The sequence below is a fragment of the Panthera uncia genome (genome assembly GCF_023721935.1).
Source record: "Panthera uncia isolate 11264 chromosome A3 unlocalized genomic scaffold, Puncia_PCG_1.0 HiC_scaffold_11, whole genome shotgun sequence".
Classification (NCBI taxonomy): Eukaryota; Metazoa; Chordata; class Mammalia; order Carnivora; family Felidae; genus Panthera; species Panthera uncia.
Window position 1 is genome coordinate 23129995 of NW_026057578.1, and position 16104 is coordinate 23146098.

The following is a 16104-nucleotide window of genomic DNA, read 5'->3' on the forward strand; positions in this document are numbered from 1 at the left end:
AGTTCGAGCCCTGCATCTGGCTCTGTGCTGACAGCTCAGAGCCTGGAGCCTGCTTCGGATTCTGTGTCTCACTTTCTCTCTGCCCCTCCCCTGCTTACGCTCTGTCTCTCTCTGTCTCAAAAATAAAAAAAACATTAAAAAAAATTAAAAAAAAAAAAGAGGATGCCTCTGAGGAGAGGCCTCAGGTAAAGAGGAATAAGGGCAGTTGCTTCATGTTAAAAGCCTTTGTGGACAATGTGATTTGTTTTGGTTTTGTTTTGAAAAAATAATTTGCGGGTATTTACCTTGGTGATAATTGTCAAAAAGAAAATGAATTCAATGCTTGAGAGGTTTTAAGAGTAGAAGAGACCAGGGGCACCTGGGTGGCTCAGTCGGTTAAGCACTTGACTTAGGTTCAGGTCATGATCTCACTGTTCGTGAATTTGAGCTCCACGTCGGGCTCTGTGCTGACAGCTCAGAGCCTGGAGCCTGCTTTAGATTCTGTGTCTCTCTCTCCCTCTGCCCTTCCCCAACTCATTGTCTCTCTCTCAAAAATAAATAAACATTAAAAAGTTTTAAAAAAGGGTTAAATAGACCAAGTATTCATCTATCATGAATTCGTCAATATGATAAATTTTCTCTGACCCAGATGGTTCCAAACGGCCCTTCCTTTCCCTTCTCTGTCTCCTGCTCGTCTACATCAGACTTGGCACATATCCATTCCCTCCTCACCCTCTTGTTCCCTTGACACTTGACTTCCAAGCCTCCCTTGTCAGCTGGGCTCTGGGCTGAATGCCAAAGTGAAGAAGGGGGACTTGCCAATAACCCTTCATAGTGGAGGTCACAATGTGGTGTCTGTGATGAGGTCCCTGTTATAACTGGGTTGGCGTGAAAGACCTCAATGGGTATCAATCTCCTCTGGGAGACCACAGAACACAGGTGTCACCTCTCCCTTCTTCTCAACCTCCACCCCAGGCCTTAGCAGATTTCCTTTTAGCATTTAGCAGGTGGCTGAGGAAGCAAGAGGTGAGGTGTTGGGACTGAGATGTGGTGTGAAGGGTTAGGGGAGGAACGGAAGCCATCAGGACAGGGGGCACTGGTCTGTTGGCCCCAGCCCCTCCTCCTTCCCAGTACCAGGTGTCAGAGCTAAACTACTGTCTGCTGGGGCACCATCGTGGATGCCAGAGATGAGGGTTCGATACTTGAAGCGGAGTCTGGTAGCTGCCTGTATGCTTACATTGTGGCTGATAGCCTCCTTCCTGAGCCAGGAATTCAGCCAGAATGACCTCCATGAAAAGGCCAGAATACAGTCAAGGCCAGAATCCTGCCAATGCTTCAGATCTTTCAGAAAGTGTATGTGTTCATCTGAGATCTTCGAGTGCCCTGCCTGCCTCCACACACGTGGAGGATCTGACTGGTTTGATGAATGCTTCGAAAGGGCCGTTGAGCCTGTGCAGAAGTCAGAAGAGCCCATGTCCTCTGATGCTCTGATATTGCGGTTGGTCAGTACACAGTATTGGTCTCTGTCCAGTCCCTGCTCCCAACACCATGCTCTGCCCATCTCTCCCTTCACGGTCCCAAGCTCTAATCTTCTTCCAAAGATAGTGAGTCTGAGATGAGCCCCTATTCCTCCCTCCTATGCTTTTCTGAACTTCAGGGTGTCAAGTCAAAGAAAGAGTTTGAGGATCAGGACCAGCAGCCAGTAGAAAAGTCTCCCAGACATGCACAGGGCTATGCAGGGCCCAGCTGTCGGACCTGTGCAGTGGTTGGAAACTCAAGGTTCCTATGGGGCTCTGGCCATGGATTCAGGATTAACCAACATGGCATGGTCCTCAGGTAGGTGCAGAGTAGGAGGTGGAGACCAGGAAGGTCAGACCAAATCCCCTTCTTCCCCCAAATCTCCACTCTGCTCTCCTTTCTAGGATGAACCAGGCCCCTGTCCAAGGCTTTGAGATGGATGTGGGGAACAAAACCACCATGCGCATTATGTACCCTGAGATGGCTAGCGCACAGGATCCTGGCACCCAACTGCTGCTGCTTCCTCTGAATTCATCTGGTCTAAAGTGGTTTATGGAAGTGCTGCGGGAACAGAGCTTCAGAAGCCCAGTAAACCCTGGGTATGGCAGTGAGTGGAGCCATTGCAGAGGGTGACAGTGGGGACTCCAGAGGGACCCTTGCTGAATTTTGGGGCACCCTCAAGGCTTACCTAAGCTTGGGGGCTTCTGTGTCAAATGACTCTAAAATTCCCACATCCCAATCCCTTTTTAGATTTCAGATAGTCCAGGTCCCCGGTGGAAGTAACAAGAGCAAAGACAAGGTGAGGGGTCCAGGAGGGTAAAGGGGGAGGAGCAGGATGATGTGGCTGTGGGCAGCCACCGGATGCCCTTCAGGTCAGCACTCTCCCTTATATTCTCTAGGTCTTGGTGATCAGCCTCAACTTTCTCCAGTATGTCCAGCATTGTTGGCTGGGGAAACACAGTTGGTTTCCATCCTTGGGGTTCGTGGGTTTGTTGTATGCCCTGCACACATGTGACCAGGTAAGACAACTTCTTCAACTCACTGACTTTCATCCTTCTGCCAAAAATGTCCATTTTCCCAGGGACTTCAGGTTGAGTCTAAAGTTCTTTACCTGGCTTTTAAGACCCTTCATGATCTAACCACCACTGCCTTCTCTCCCTAAACACACACTGTGCTTCTTGGCATTCCCCAAACACACTAGATCCCTCCTGCCTTCTCACACACTGCTGCCTCTGCCTGGAATGCCCTTCTCTTGTTTCCCTGGGGAATCCTCTTTTCCTCCAATATAATCAGGAACAACTCATTGACACTCTCTTTACTGGGCTCCGGGGTCATACTGTGTGTTCAGAGTGTGTCTTCCCTGGAGAAGGTGAGCTCTGTTCTCCTCCGAGGTCCAAAAGGAAGACTATCACACTAGATGTTAAATGAATATTTGCTAAAGGATGATTGGTGGGCATGGAGGCAGGACAGGATCCAGGCTGTGACCCTGTGCCCCTCTCCTGTCATATCCTATTTCCCAGGTATCCTTATTTGGTTTTTGGGACAGAGAAGCTCATGAGGTTGTCCCATTACTGGGATGATAAATATTGGCTCAAGAGTAACATGCACAGTTTCAAAGAAGAGCAAAAGGTCATCTTTAAGCTGGAGTGTGAGGGGAAAGTTGTTGTCTACAACTGAGATGTTTTCCAGCCTGTTCAGCCCATTGGAAGCCCCAGGAGACTGACAGGTAGTCAAGGGGACCATGGAGTATCAGAGAGGGACTAGGGTTTTAGTTGACCCTGGATATAAATCACTCTGCTGCTAAATAAAACTGTAGCTTATTCCTCCCAATGGATTCCTGGTGGTATTAAAGGCTGCATTCTAACAGCAAATATGTCCCCATATGACATTTATATGCATATGTCACATTATATGTGTGTATGTGTGTATGTGTGTGTGTGTGTGTGTATATACAGCAAACATGTCCCCATATGACATTTATATACATATGTCACATTATATGTGTATATGTGTGTGTGTGTGTGTATAACCAAAAAATATAATCAAATGAAAAAGAGGAAAAAGCAAACCCTAAAGTTGAGAACAAATCAAATGGACCTAACTGCCTATCAGATTGCTAATATAAGCACCAGGGAAAAGAATTATTTCAAGTTCCTTTGGAACTCAATACACTATGTATCCTTTACAGGATATATTCTGTAGACAAAAAGAACTATAAAGAAAATTTAAACTTCACTTAGCGGGGCACCTGGGTGGCTCAGTCGGTTGGGTGTCCAACTTCAGCTTAGGTCATGATCTCATGGCTGGTGAGTTCGAGCCCCATGTTGGGCTCTGTGCTGACAACTCAGAGACTGGAGCCTGCTTCAGATTCTGTGTCTCCCTCTCTCTCTGCTCCTCCCGCACTCGTGCTCTGTCTCTCTCTCTCTCTCTCTCTCAAAAATAAGTAAGCACTGAAAAAAATTTTCACTTCACTTAGCAGATTTATTATAATATTAGTATTATTTTTGAAACTATATAATGGGTATCATGGAATAAAGTAAATAAGTAATTATATTAATATTATTAGGAACCAAATACAAAGTCAAACAGGTATAGTAAAAACTCTGTGACATTAAATTCAAACTGGAAATATTATAAACTCAATTTTTAAATTATTTTTTATTGTGGCAAAATATACGTAAGATTTACATTTTTATCATTCTAAAGTGTATAGTTCAGTGGCACTAAGTACATTCACATTGCTGTGCAACCCACATCACCATAAACTCACAATTTTCCAAATACATTTTCTGCTCTGTTATCTGAATGGTCTAAAAGCCATAACATATCTGTAGAAATGATCAATCCTGGAACTCAGATTTTGTTTTCTAAATACTTCTTTCCCATGAAACGATTCTAGATCTGTAGAGGAAAAGTACCAGGAAAATCTAGACATCATAGTTGGGAAGATTTCAACATTAAAAACAGCCATTGTCATGATGGAATCACAGTGAATATACAAAGAATCCTTGAGTCCATAATGATACTCAGAAATAAAAACAATTCGTTAGAGGAAACCATCAACTCGGGGGAGAGGGAGCATTTATCCTGCTGTTTTTATAGAAACAGTAGTTCAGGGTAACCAAATAGCCTCCGCTAATGAGGGTGTTTGGTTGCTGGGTATACAAAGCAAATATCCACTATGTTCTACCTCCTTGGCTGCCCCCAAAGCACATACACACACTAACATAATGCAAATATCCCTCATACAGCCAAGAGCACACGTACCTGCCTCCCCAAGGGCACTGAGGTGTATGGGATGTCTAGTTTGGAGCCAGAGCCCAAGAATCCCCAAAGGTGTGAGCAGTGCTACTACCTATTACCATGTTATTCTGGATACTGGACCTATTATGACATCATAAAACATATTACAGGTCTTTAGAGGAATAAAGTTGGCCACTCTAAAAATAGAGTCTTTATCGCTTCTCAGCCTTTTGGATAAGGTCAAGTGTAAAAATAGAGTCTTTAAAATTTTTTTATTTTAGAGAGAGAGTGAGAGAGTGTTCGGGAGAGGGGCAGAGGGAGAAAGAGAGAGAATCTCAAGCAGGCTCCAAGCTCACTGTGGAGCCCGATGTGGGCTTGATCCTGTGACCCTGGGACCATGACCTGAGCCAAAATCAAGAGACAGATGCTCATCTGGCTGAGCCACCCAGGCACCCTATAAATAGAGTCTTAAAAAATTGGTTGCCCCTGGAGAGAGGTTGAAAAAAACTGGATGGGAAACTGCTACCTTCTTTTCTACTTCATTTTATAACCATGTACATGCATTGGTTTCATTTTAAATAAAAGAAGCAAACAAAAAAAAGTTTGGTTAGATAGAAATTTACTTTTAACCACATCAAAAAGTTTTCCTGTAGATTCTTTCCTCAAGAGGGGTCAAAAAGGGACACCTGGGTGGCGCAGTCAGTCAAGTGTTCGACTTGGGTTCAGGTCATGATCTCACAGTTTGTGGGTTTGAGCTCTGCATCGGGCTCTGTGCCGACAGTGCAGAGCCTGCTTCAGATCCTGGCTTCTTCTCTCTCTCTGCCTCTCCCCAGCTCGTTCTCTCTCTCAAAAATAAACATTAGAAAAAAAAATTTTTTTAAAAAGAGGGGCCAAAGTCTCTTCCTTTACCTTTTCTGCCTTATGCTTAACAACCCCACACTGGCAATAGATGGCGTCCATCTCTAAGAGATGCACCACATTAGTCTTGGCACATATTCTCACTCTTTATTCCTGTCCCCATTATGCTTGATTGCCAAGCCCACCCTTGCCAGCTGGACCCTGAGGTGAATGCCAAGGTGAAGGCGGTTACCCACAAGGCCTCCATGCAGGAATTCACAATGTGACTTGTGTGGTGGGGTCCTGATACTGGGCTGGCATGAAGAACCCCATTGAGCATCAACCCCTTCTCCAGGAGGCCACAGGATACACTAAATGTTGCCTCTCCCCTCCCTCCACTCAGCCTCTAGTGGAGCACCCTGTAGGGCTTAGCAGGTGACTATGGAGCTGTGATGGAGGCCGCCAGGGCTATGTGGTGCTGAAGTCTGTGACTATAGCTTCCTACTTTTCCCAGTGTTTGGTGTCTGAGTCAGCCAGCCACTCGTCCTATGCATTGCCCCACGGGAAAAGAATGAGGCCTTAATGGTGGGTTTTAGGCTTGTGGGCTGAACATCAAGTTCACCTGTGGCTGATGCTTCAGCTCTAGTAGGAAAGATCTAAACTGAACAGGCTAGCTGGTATAGCTCCAAGAGCCTGCTATCGCTCTTGGGACCCACAGGCACACCTCTGGACCCCATAAACGCAGTGTTATCTATCCGATCAGCTTAAAAACACTCTGAAAGGGCTCTCCAGGCCTCTCTGCCTCCAGGATATTCTGTGACACTTCCTCTGGCTTCATTTGAGTGGCCAGTGAGTCTCTTCTGGACATCCAGGTCATTCTGCAAGTGTTTGTTTAGGTGCAGACTCTGTCCCCCCTGGAGAAGAGCTCCTCTTTACGGTGCTTCATGACACACAGGTTTAATGAGTATTTCCAAGTGAATGGACAGTTGGATTCAGGGCAAGGGGCAGCAACCAGCCATTTTATCCGTAAGGATTCTGTATCTGGAGTTGGGCAGACAAGAAGTGGGCCCTTATACAGGGAAGGCAGTTACTTCTAAAGGCTGCAGCCTGACATGTCGAGCCGCAATGCAACAGCAGAAGGCAAGGGAATTGGCCAGCTCGAATGTGAGGCTATTCTTGGCCAGCAACAAGCCTTAGACCCTTGGATCTGACTGGTAGGGCTGGAATCCTCAGATCTAGGAGACATAACAGGAAACTAAGACAGGAAGTCCAGGAGAGATGTGTGGATTATCAGGCACTGGTATAAGCCTTCCCAGATTCCCTCACCTCAAGGACTTGTAGACATTAAAAAGAACCAGATTTGAATGCTTATTCTTCTCTCCCTCCCTACGTCCACACATATGGCCATGTGCTGGGAACAGAGAGCACCCACTCTGAGGAGCACATCGCACAGCCCTAGTAGAGAGGCTCATTTCTCTTTGATCACTGACCCATTCACCTTTTTACCTCCAAGCCATCCCACCTGTGTCAGGTTTCAGGGCCTATGGAGGCTATAAAGAGCTGGTAGCATTGGTTAACAAAGGACCAAGAGAAAAGAGGTCAAAATGTGTATACTGTGACAGGCGACTGATGTAAATGAAGTGGGAGCACAGCCCTACTTTCTCTGGAGGAGCCTCTCTTCTCATCCTCACCTCCATCGGGGTCTGGACAACCCCTGGTCTCAGCAGGGTAGAGGGAGTAAATTCTAGGGCCCCAAGTTGAGACACCATGTTCTTGGACTTCCTCCTCCCTTGCCTACTTTCTAAGTGTGGTGAGCAGAGCCGAGTCTGCATGTCTTCCCCACTGCGCCTGAGGGATCACTGCTTGCAGCACACCGACAGCCCCTGCTTCTTTCTGCTCCCTGCCTCCGCACACCACTGCCCCGGCTCTGCAGGGCCTAGTGTTTGCACAGAGCTCGGCTGCTCCATCCTCAGCCCTGGGGAGTGAATAGGTGTTTAGTGGGCCAGAGGGAGGAGGTGAGGTATTGCAGGGATCGGGGGCAGGCAGCTGAAGGTGTCGTCTGTCCTAAGACCAGACAACTAACCAACCATCTGGCTGAAAAGGGACCTGTTCCATGGGCTGAGATGAGGCCTGCATGCCAAGTCTTAGGCTGCAGATTGCCTTGCTGCTTTTGTAGGTGAGGTATCCCCCCCTCCACTGGTACTTCTGGAAGTTCTACTACTGGCCCCAGAGCTGCAGAGGCCCTGAGGTTGCTCGTCTGGATGGCCTGATTCCACCAGCAGTGTCTGCCTAGTTTGACCAGCGCTTCCAGATGAGCCCCGAAGCTCCTTGTGGAGTCGGAGACCACGATTTCCAGAGTTCCTGGGCTCTGGGCTGTATCCCCTCCCTGACTCCTTTCTCTACTCTGATGGGGCCCAGCCTCCTCTGTGTTAGAACATGGGGGTGAAGTGGTAACTGGTCTGTGCTCTTCTTTGTAGGCACTGATGCTAGGAGACCTAACCCCATTCCAGCTGGCCAAGGAGGAACTTTTCAGCTGATCCCCACAGCGAAGCCCTGAGACTCACCCATGCCAGTCCTGTGCTATGCAACGTGGAACTCGGGGAATCTGAAGTCTTCACAATATGGAGTATCCACTGAGGAGCACCACCCGTGCTCAGAGGGTGAGGGTGGTGAGCAGTGCCAGCCTGTGAGCCCCAAAGCCTTCCTGACTTCCTTTCCTATCTCTGCAGAATGAACCAGGCCCCAGTTTTAGGTCCAGAGAACAACAAAGGCAACAAACAGAATCTACCTGCACATAATGCACTTGAGAATGCCCATGACCTGGAGAGAATATCCACACACTGCTGGTGTTGTCGCAGCCACCAGATATAGGGTGGACTGTAGTGGTCTTGAGCCAAGGTGGAAAAGGGCATCTTTTACCAGGTGGTGTGAGGGTGGAGGCCCCAGGCCTGGAGCAGACAGCCCTGGCTTTTTGGTGTAAATGTTGATCTTGTCGTCACTCTGCAGTGTGTGACTGTATACTCCCCACCTCCCTAACCTACAACCAGTTTTTCCTTCTCTACTTCATGCTTTTCTGCCTTCACGCTTCTACTAGTCCCGTGTAGGGAAGCATATGAGTCAAGGTAATTGAATTGTGCTCTGGTGATCGTTGCTGTAACATGCAAACTATGGAGGCTCACTGAGAGAATGGGGTGCCGCACCCGGCAGACCCAGGCACTCCCTAGGAACATTGCCCAGACTCTGACTCAGCTCTTGTCCTCTTCGACTCTCAAGACTTTCTGTTCTGTACCAGCCTCTAGCAAAGGAGACAAGGAGAGGCTGGAACAGAGGAGAAAAGTTTTGTGAAAGGAGGCCTCTGACCTCAGCTCTGACCTTTCCCCCCAGATTCTAGTGACCAATGTCACCATCCTCAAGTGCATCCATGAGACCTTGCTGGTCAGAGACATTTCCCAACCACCAGATTCGCTGTGGCATGTGGGGTGGAGAAGGAAAGGAAGGTCTGGCCTGATGCCTTTAGGCAAGGTTGGGTCCTGCCTAGAAGATCCACACTCTTCTCTAAGCTAGAGAACCAGAGGTGAAGGACCAAAAAGTAAGGAACCAAGAGAAGTCCTGTTTGTCCTTAAGAACTCCTAGCATAGGAAAGGCCAGGTGAGGATTCTGAGCCACAGGGAACCTGAATAGAGGCAGGGTCCAGGCCAGCATCTCTGGGGCTCCAGATACAATTCTGGGGAGCTCTAAGCTGTAACTTTTTACTAAGTGTCTGTTGCTGAGTCCCATGCCATGAATTTTTAGAACAAAACTTCAGCAGTGGTGAACAGCACCCTGTCTACTGTGTGATGTGATGAAACAGATGGGGCCTGAGCCCTGAGTAAACAGGTTGGGGGAATGCGGTGCTGCCCTCAAACCCCTGCATTTTTAACTGGCCTTAGCTCCATCCTCAGGCTTAGGAAAAGGAATTCCAGAAGGAAATCAGTTGAAGGGCCAGAGAAAGGCCATGCCCTGCTGTTTTAGAGAAGCTGTTCTCTTAGGCTTCAAGGAAGTTGCCAACAGTTAACTCTTAAGTCTGTGAACTGGGTTCAGTCCAGGGTGCCTCCACCAGGGTGAGTCTATTAGTGACGAATTCTACCATAGGCTATCCTCTTTACTGGCTTGACATGTGGTTGGACTGCAGAGGACCAGAGTTGGTTCCAGCTGGTGTGTCCAGGAAGGGATGCCAAGGGCATTCACCCAGAGCAGAAGGAGAATGAGGCTCCGTGGAATGTCTGAACTCTACAGACTGACTTTAGCCAAAGGTCAACTCAGTGTTTTTGAAGCCCCAGAAGTGGTTTTAAGTCAAGAACATATGATAGTTCCTTATTATCCATGAGTTCGAATCTGGATCCCAAGGCCCTCCATAATCTCCCTCCCTCCCCATCCAACCTTGGCCCCAGCACACTCTGCCACAGGCCGACCAATCTCACCAGCATGCCAACTCCTCCATCCTTCAAGGGCCAGCTCGTGCCTTCTTGCCTCAGTCCCCAGTCCCCTACGTACTTCTAGTCAGTACACAGTACTGTCTGTGACTCATTGACGAGTGCTCATCTGTTCTTGTCCATTGGACTCCAGCTCCCTGTGGACAGGGGCTTTGACTTGTTGCATCTGCTATAAGTCTTCTCTATCAGAATGCAGGCAGACAACAAATTCATGCCATCTGACCGGAATCTTCAGGAAATTCTTCTTTAACAGAAACCCTGACATGCTGTTGCCACCCAGTGACACAAGTGGAGACAGCAGCAGAGAACAAACACAGAGACCTGGGGTTTATTATTGACGGGGAGGAGAAAGATTGGGTGAAGTGCTGGGATAATACATTCTAGACAAGAGGCAGTAAAGGTCCCTTGGCCAGAGCAAAGCACTCCTCTAGGGTGACTCCGTGGGCTACAGGCAGGTGTAACTTGCCTCGTTTCCAGCCTTGCAGACTTCCTTCCCTCTTCCTGGGCCACATAGCAGCCATCTGTGTGTGTGTTCCCTGGCCGGTCCGTATCCTGCCCTGGCTGTGGCTGCTACCTGGAGGTGGCTTGGGTAGGGCTGGGGCATAGCAGGACCGGCCCTGGGGATGTCAGACTTTGAGTCAGGGACTCATCTAGCTTGCGGGTCTCAGCCTCCAGGACAGTGGCCTCAGGGGTCTGGGCCACGGCCAGAAGTGAGTGGGACAGGCTGTGGTGCAGGCCTGCCAGCTCACGGCTCGTCTGCGTCGAGCGAGCGATGTAGTCCTGCCTCTGCTTCCGCTCCAAGGCCAGCTGGGCGCGCAGCAGGGCCACCTGCGGGGGGGGGGGGGGGGGGCAGGAAAATCGAGAGGGAAAGAGTAATTAAGTGCCTCGAGGCTGCCCCACGCCTTCCCGCTCTGCTCCTGTGTCTTTTGTGACTGCGCATTTTTTTTTATTAACGTTTATTTTTGAGACAGAGAGAGACAGAGCATGAACGGGGGAGGGGCAGAGAGAGAGGGAGACACAGAACCAGAAGCAGGCTCCAGGCCCTGAGCCATCAGCCCAGAGCCCGACGCGGGGCTCGAACTCACAGACTGCAAGATCGTGACCTGAGCTGAAGTCGGACGCTTAACCGACTGAGCCACCCAGGCTCCCCTGTGACAGTGCATTTGAAGCAACTACCACACACAGATCTCAGGATCAGGCTTTAGTGTTTAGGGCAAGGGCCCCTGGGAATCATGGAAAAATCCAATGATTCTCAACCGTGGCTGCACAGGGGGCTCAAATAGGGACTTTAAAAACAACAGCAACAAAACTATTCATCAACTTTATTGAGGGATCATTTATATGTAATAAAATGCCCAGATTTTAAGTGTAAATTTTGATGTTTCATAATGTACATACGCGTGTATAACCACTATCCCGATCAAGATACAGAATATTTTAATCACTGCAGAAAGTATTTCTGTGCCCTTTTGGAAGCTTTTAAGAAATACTCTGACTTGGGGCACCTGGGTGGCTCAGTCAGTTAAGCATCCGACTCTTGGTTTCAGCTTAGGTCATGATCTCGCAGTTTGTGAGTTGAAGCCCCATGCAGGGCTCTGAGCTGACAGTGCAGAGCTTGCTTGGGATTCTCACTCTATCTCTCTCTCTGCCCCTCCCCTGCTCATGCTCTCTCTCTCTCTCTCTCTCTGTCTGTCTCTCAAAATAAATAAACCTTAAAAAAAAATTAAAAAAAAATACTCTCACTTAATTAGACTGCAGTGAGGCCTGGGCATCAGCATTTTTTTCAAAGCTCCCCAGGTGGTTCTAATGTGCAGCCAGGGATGAGAATCCCTGCTTAATTAACCCTTCCATTTCTCTGAGTACACTGAAACTACCAGGAAGTGGTTACTGGGAGCTCAGGGCAGGTCCAGGACTAGGGTGAGGCAGAGAGGCTCCTGGGGTACAAAATTTAATGAGGGACTCCAGGTTGATAGTGAGCACCTCCTTAAATTCTCCACCCAACGTGCTTCCCTTGCCTCACCCTAGTCCGGGCTCCATCTCAGGACTGCTTTGTCTGAATTCAGAGTGATAGCCAAGTCTAGCTGTAGAGATAGGTTCTGCCAGTAGTGACTATTAATTCCTGAAAGAGGCTTAGAAATAAAAATTCCACAGTTCTTATTACTCCTGGGTCTTGAAAGACAGGGTGAACCTCTAGGTGAGGCCAAAGAGGCAAGAAGTCACTCAATACCGGTTTCCCTGAGCATGGCAGCTTGAGCTGAGGTATGGATCTTGGCACTGGTCCCAGACTACTTTGCCTGCTGTGCTGGCAACAGTTCTGCCTGCAAAGGTGCATTTGAGGGCACAGGAGGCCAGGATGCTTCTGTTTGCTTTTGTCTTTCCTCCTAGAATCTTCTGTGTGCCCCTCAGCCCTCTTCCTTCTCCTTTCCCTTCCTAAGGAGGAACCTGGAAGTCTGGGGTCTGGAACATGCTTCCTTTCCCACTCTTGCCCTAAGCAGATGGGAGGTTGAGTCAGGACTGGGCCCTTCTTGCCTTCCACATAGACTGAAGTTCTGTGAGGGAGAAACCATTTCCCCTCCCCCTGCTGGAGGCGCACAAAGGGTCAAGCACACAGCAGACACTAATGCCTTGTTGCCTGTCTACAGCAGAGGGAAAGGGGACTTAGAAAGCTGATTCTTCCAGAACATACCTCTTTCTGCAATTCAGCCATGTGCTTGGCATCTGAGGCGCCCTTCTGTCCTCCTCTTGCATCCTATGGAAGATAAATGCCATTCCTGTTGGAACAAGCCTTCCCACCCTGTGGGTTCTCTAGGCAACCTCAGCCAGCTCATCCCAGTCCTGGGGACCAAGGCAAGGGCTATGGTCCCAGTTCAGAAGTGTCTGAACCCAGACTGGACTCCAGGTGGCACCATGACCCTGGGGCAAGGAAGCCCAGGAGGGCCCAAGCCAGCTTAATGGACACCCATGGAGACCTGATGCTGAACATCCAGAAGGCTTGAATGGCATTGGCTTGAGTCACCTTTTCATTTATAGAAGTACACCACACATCTGGTTTGTGCTAGCCCTGGGCTGTGAGCTAGGGATGCAGAAAGGAAGACAGGGTACCTGCCTTTGGGAAGCTTTCATAAAGGGGGAGAGACAGAGAGCCTGAGGGATGCTCAGCCACCAGAAGCAGTCTCTCCTTGACAGGCTGCAGCGCTGTTGACTGATGGGCATAACTCAGCTAAAAGAGTGCTGGTTTGGGGAGTCTTCCCCCAATTCCTTACCCGAAAAAGGGAGTACCATGGACCCTAATCTTGTAAATTCAGTACTACAAGAGAGGAGATCCAAGAGGCCCACAAAGTTGCTATCAAGCTTCCAAGGCACCTCAGGGTCTGGCCAGCATCACCCGTCACACATATGCCAGGGATTCCAACCAGAAGCCCGATGAGCCCCACTCCTGGGTAAGCCTGAGACCCTGGTCTGGGAGCAGGAAGGTTATACGTCAGTGAAGGCTTACTGAGTTTCTGATAATGCAGGGCTGCCAGCCATGACTCCATCCCCACCCCTTCCTGGGTCCGGGACACACTGAGCTGTGCTAGGCTGGCCAGAACCAAGCCAGGAGGGGCTATCTGGATCAGCTAACGTGGGCGTCTCCCCTTGCGAGGGTAGCCTGAGATATGCTCTGCAGGCAGCTGTTTCTGATCCTCTGGAGGCTGCAGTCAATAAAAAGAAGCAAACCTGCTGTGTGGCTTCGCTGACCTCCAGGATGCCCGTCCGCAATGCACGCATGGAGTCCCTCTTCAGCCTCCTGCGCTCTCGCTCTACCTGCCGAGATGCAGGTGAGAAGTCAGGGCTTGGCTTGGCTATGGGGCTGGAGCAGAACTGCCTTTCTCTCTCTCTCTCTCTCTCTCTCTTTAAGTAGGCCCCCTGCCAGAGTGGAGACCAACTCAGGACTTGAACTCACGACCCTGAGATCATGACCTGAGCTGAGATCAAGAGTCAGATACCTGGGGCCCTTGGGTGGCTCAGTGGGTTGAGTGTCCAACTTTGGCTCAGGTCATGATTTCATGGTTCGTGAGTTCGAGCCCCACATCGGGCTCACCGCTGTCAGCGCAAAGCCCTCTTCTCTCTCTGCCCCTCCCCTACTTGTGCTCTCTCTCAAAAAACAAACAAACAGGGGCGCCTGGGTGGCGCAGTCGGTTGAGCGTCCGACTTCAGCCAGGTCACGATCTCGCGGTCCGTGAGTTCGAGCCCCGCGTCGGGCTCTGGGCTGATGGCTCGGAGCCTGGAGCCTGTTTCCGATTCTGTGTCTCCCTCTCTCTCTGCCCCTCCCCCGTTCATGCTCTGTCTCTCTCTGTCCCAAAAATAAATAAAAAATGTTGGAAAAAAAAAATTAAAACAAACAAACAAACAAACAAACAAAACAGAGCGAGACATTTAACCGACTGAGCCACCCAGGTGCCCCAGAAGTGCCTTTTTTGAGAGAAAGCTGGTGTGGGGGTGGGTGTGAGCACAGGGACAGCAACCACGAGAAGGTAAGCTCCTGGGTTGAGGAGAGCACATGCCAGGGCAGCCCTGAGAGCAGAGATGTGCTGATGGGGCAGAGGAGGTAGGGCTGGCCTCTCAGGCTTTCAGAGTAGGCTTAGCAAACATTTTCTGTAGCGTTTTGGCTTTGCGGGCCTTTAGATCTGTCACAACTATTCAACTCCACTACTGTGGTGTTCCCATGAAACTTTCTTCTCAGCAGTGGGCAGCAAGCCAAATATGGCCCTTGGGCTAGGGTTTACCACTCGGCTCTGGGGGCCACACAAGAAGTGGAGATGCCTGCCCATCGGACCCTAGACGAGGGAGCTGAGGACAGGAGAAACGACCTACCTGCTCCAAGGTGGCCCGCAGCTGGACATTGTGGCGCTGCAGCTTGCTCCGGTCAATCTCTAGCTGTGCCACTGCTTGCTGGAGTTGTTCCAGCCTTTGTCCCCACAGCTGCTTCTCCTCCATCCCAGGACTCGGTTCAGCCTCCACTCCAGAGACCTGCAGGAGAGACCTGTGACTCTCACCTGGGCAGCCCCATAGACAGATGGGGAATAGATAGCAGGTAAAGGGACCAATCTGACAGGTCTGAGCTTCAGGGACCCAATTCCCAAAAGAGGGAGGGACAAGCCCCCTGTAAAGGAGCTTCCTCCTGGCCATTTCTTCCCACTGGGCCTCCAGCTCACCTCTTCCAGCTGTACACCTACCTCTTCTCTGGGCCCCCGTTCTGCTCTGCTGGTCGAGCTGGCGCTGAGGAGTCGCTCCTTCTCTAGAGCCTGCCTGGTGAGCTCCAACTCATCCTGGGATATCAAGATGTGGAGCAAATTACACCATGGCAACCTCATATCCAGACCCACCCTACCTTCCATCCTCATGAAAGCCAGTTAATTTTCTCATCAGGTTATAGTCTTATTGTTCCTGGAGACTCTGAGCTATTCTAGTGCAGAATCTTTATTTTACAGATGGACAAAGCAAAGAAGCAGAGAGGGGTCTCTTCAAGGATACATGGTGGGCTACGACTAAAACCTGGCTCATCTGAGATCTCCCACAAGCTAAGCAACAACTTGGAGCACTGAGGTGTTGTAGACACGACAGCATGGACTCAGTAGAGCTGGGCATTATGTCACCACTTACTGGCTATGTGACTTGGGTCAAGAAACAAGCACTCTCCAAAACCCAGTTTCCTCACTTGTAAAATGACTATATGCTCCACGAAGCATAGATTGAGCCTTTGGCATTAAATCCCTCTTAATAAATGGTGACCCCAGTGCTAGATATTTTCTAGGTGCCATATGTCACACAAATGGTAACGATCAAGAAGAGAGACAGGTAAGAGGAAATGAATGTATGTGTGAGGGTGGAGAGTGTCTGGGAGACAGGAAGAGCCTAGCAGTAAACAGGCTGCGTTCTAGAGTCGGACTCCTTAGAGCTAGTTCTGCCACTGACTGGCCATATGACCTTGGACAAGTTGCTTAGCCTCTCTGAACTATAAACTGAAGCTAACAATTCCTAGTTCTCAGAGTTGTTGTGGAAGGAAGTGAGAGTA

The 16104-nt window shown here is 49.4% G+C and overlaps 2 protein-coding genes and 1 long non-coding RNA gene across 7 annotated transcripts in view; 2 read left to right on the forward strand and 1 right to left on the reverse strand.

Annotated features, from left to right (window-relative positions):
* Nucleotides 1-95: 95 nt before the first annotated feature.
* LOC125936669 (CMP-N-acetylneuraminate-beta-galactosamide-alpha-2,3-sialyltransferase 1-like) lies at nucleotides 96-10267 on the forward strand. Of its 3 annotated transcripts, none has more exons than XM_049650906.1 (5): nucleotides 96-1005; nucleotides 1902-2096; nucleotides 2248-2296; nucleotides 2397-2516; nucleotides 8055-10267. In XM_049650906.1, exons 2-5 carry the CDS (start codon nucleotides 1903-1905, stop codon nucleotides 8112-8114), a joined length of 423 nt encoding a protein of 140 aa, XP_049506863.1. In that variant the 5' UTR covers nucleotides 96-1005; nucleotide 1902; the 3' UTR covers nucleotides 8115-10267. The 3 variants fall into 3 exon arrangements, 2 of the variants coding, with proteins under 2 accessions (XP_049506863.1, XP_049506862.1); XM_049650905.1 differs by lacking the exon at nucleotides 8055-10267 and adding an exon at nucleotides 3018-3440; XR_007462092.1 differs by lacking the exons at nucleotides 2248-2296; nucleotides 8055-10267 and adding an exon at nucleotides 3018-3440.
* Nucleotides 10268-10350: 83 nt separating this feature from the next.
* The window catches only part of CEP250 (centrosomal protein 250), a 52018-nt gene continuing 46264 nt past the window's right edge, over nucleotides 10351-16104 (reverse strand). For 2 of the 3 annotated variants that reach the window (XM_049650875.1, XM_049650877.1), the window contains 5 exons: nucleotides 15266-15358; nucleotides 14900-15059; nucleotides 13767-13849; nucleotides 12736-12798; nucleotides 10351-10877 (listed from right to left, as the gene is read on the reverse strand). In XM_049650875.1, coding sequence (XP_049506832.1) covers nucleotides 10620-10877; nucleotides 12736-12798; nucleotides 13767-13849; nucleotides 14900-15059; nucleotides 15266-15358 — 657 coding nt within the window. In that variant the 3' untranslated portion in view covers nucleotides 10351-10619. Of the gene's footprint in view, nucleotides 10878-12735; nucleotides 12799-13766; nucleotides 13850-14899; nucleotides 15073-15265; nucleotides 15359-16104 lie in introns of those variants that run through there. The other variant, XM_049650876.1, reaches the window with a different exon arrangement.
* On the forward strand, nucleotides 15000-15831 carry LOC125936673 (uncharacterized). Its single transcript, XR_007462093.1, has 2 exons — nucleotides 15000-15123; nucleotides 15521-15831. It is a non-coding gene; the product is annotated as an uncharacterized LOC125936673 (long non-coding RNA).

Excerpts from the sequence above, each read along its gene's own strand:
- LOC125936669 (XM_049650906.1), top strand. The coding sequence starts at position 1,903 with ATGAACCAGGCCCCTGTCCAAGGCTTTGAGATGGATGTGGGGAACAAA. Across the intron at positions 2,097-2,247 it reads AGAAGCCCAGTAAACCCTGG|ATTTCAGATAGTCCAGGTCC; the intron begins GTATGGCAGTGA and ends ATCCCTTTTTAG. Across the intron at positions 2,517-8,054 it reads CCCTGCACACATGTGACCAG|GCACTGATGCTAGGAGACCT; the intron begins GTAAGACAACTT and ends TCTTCTTTGTAG.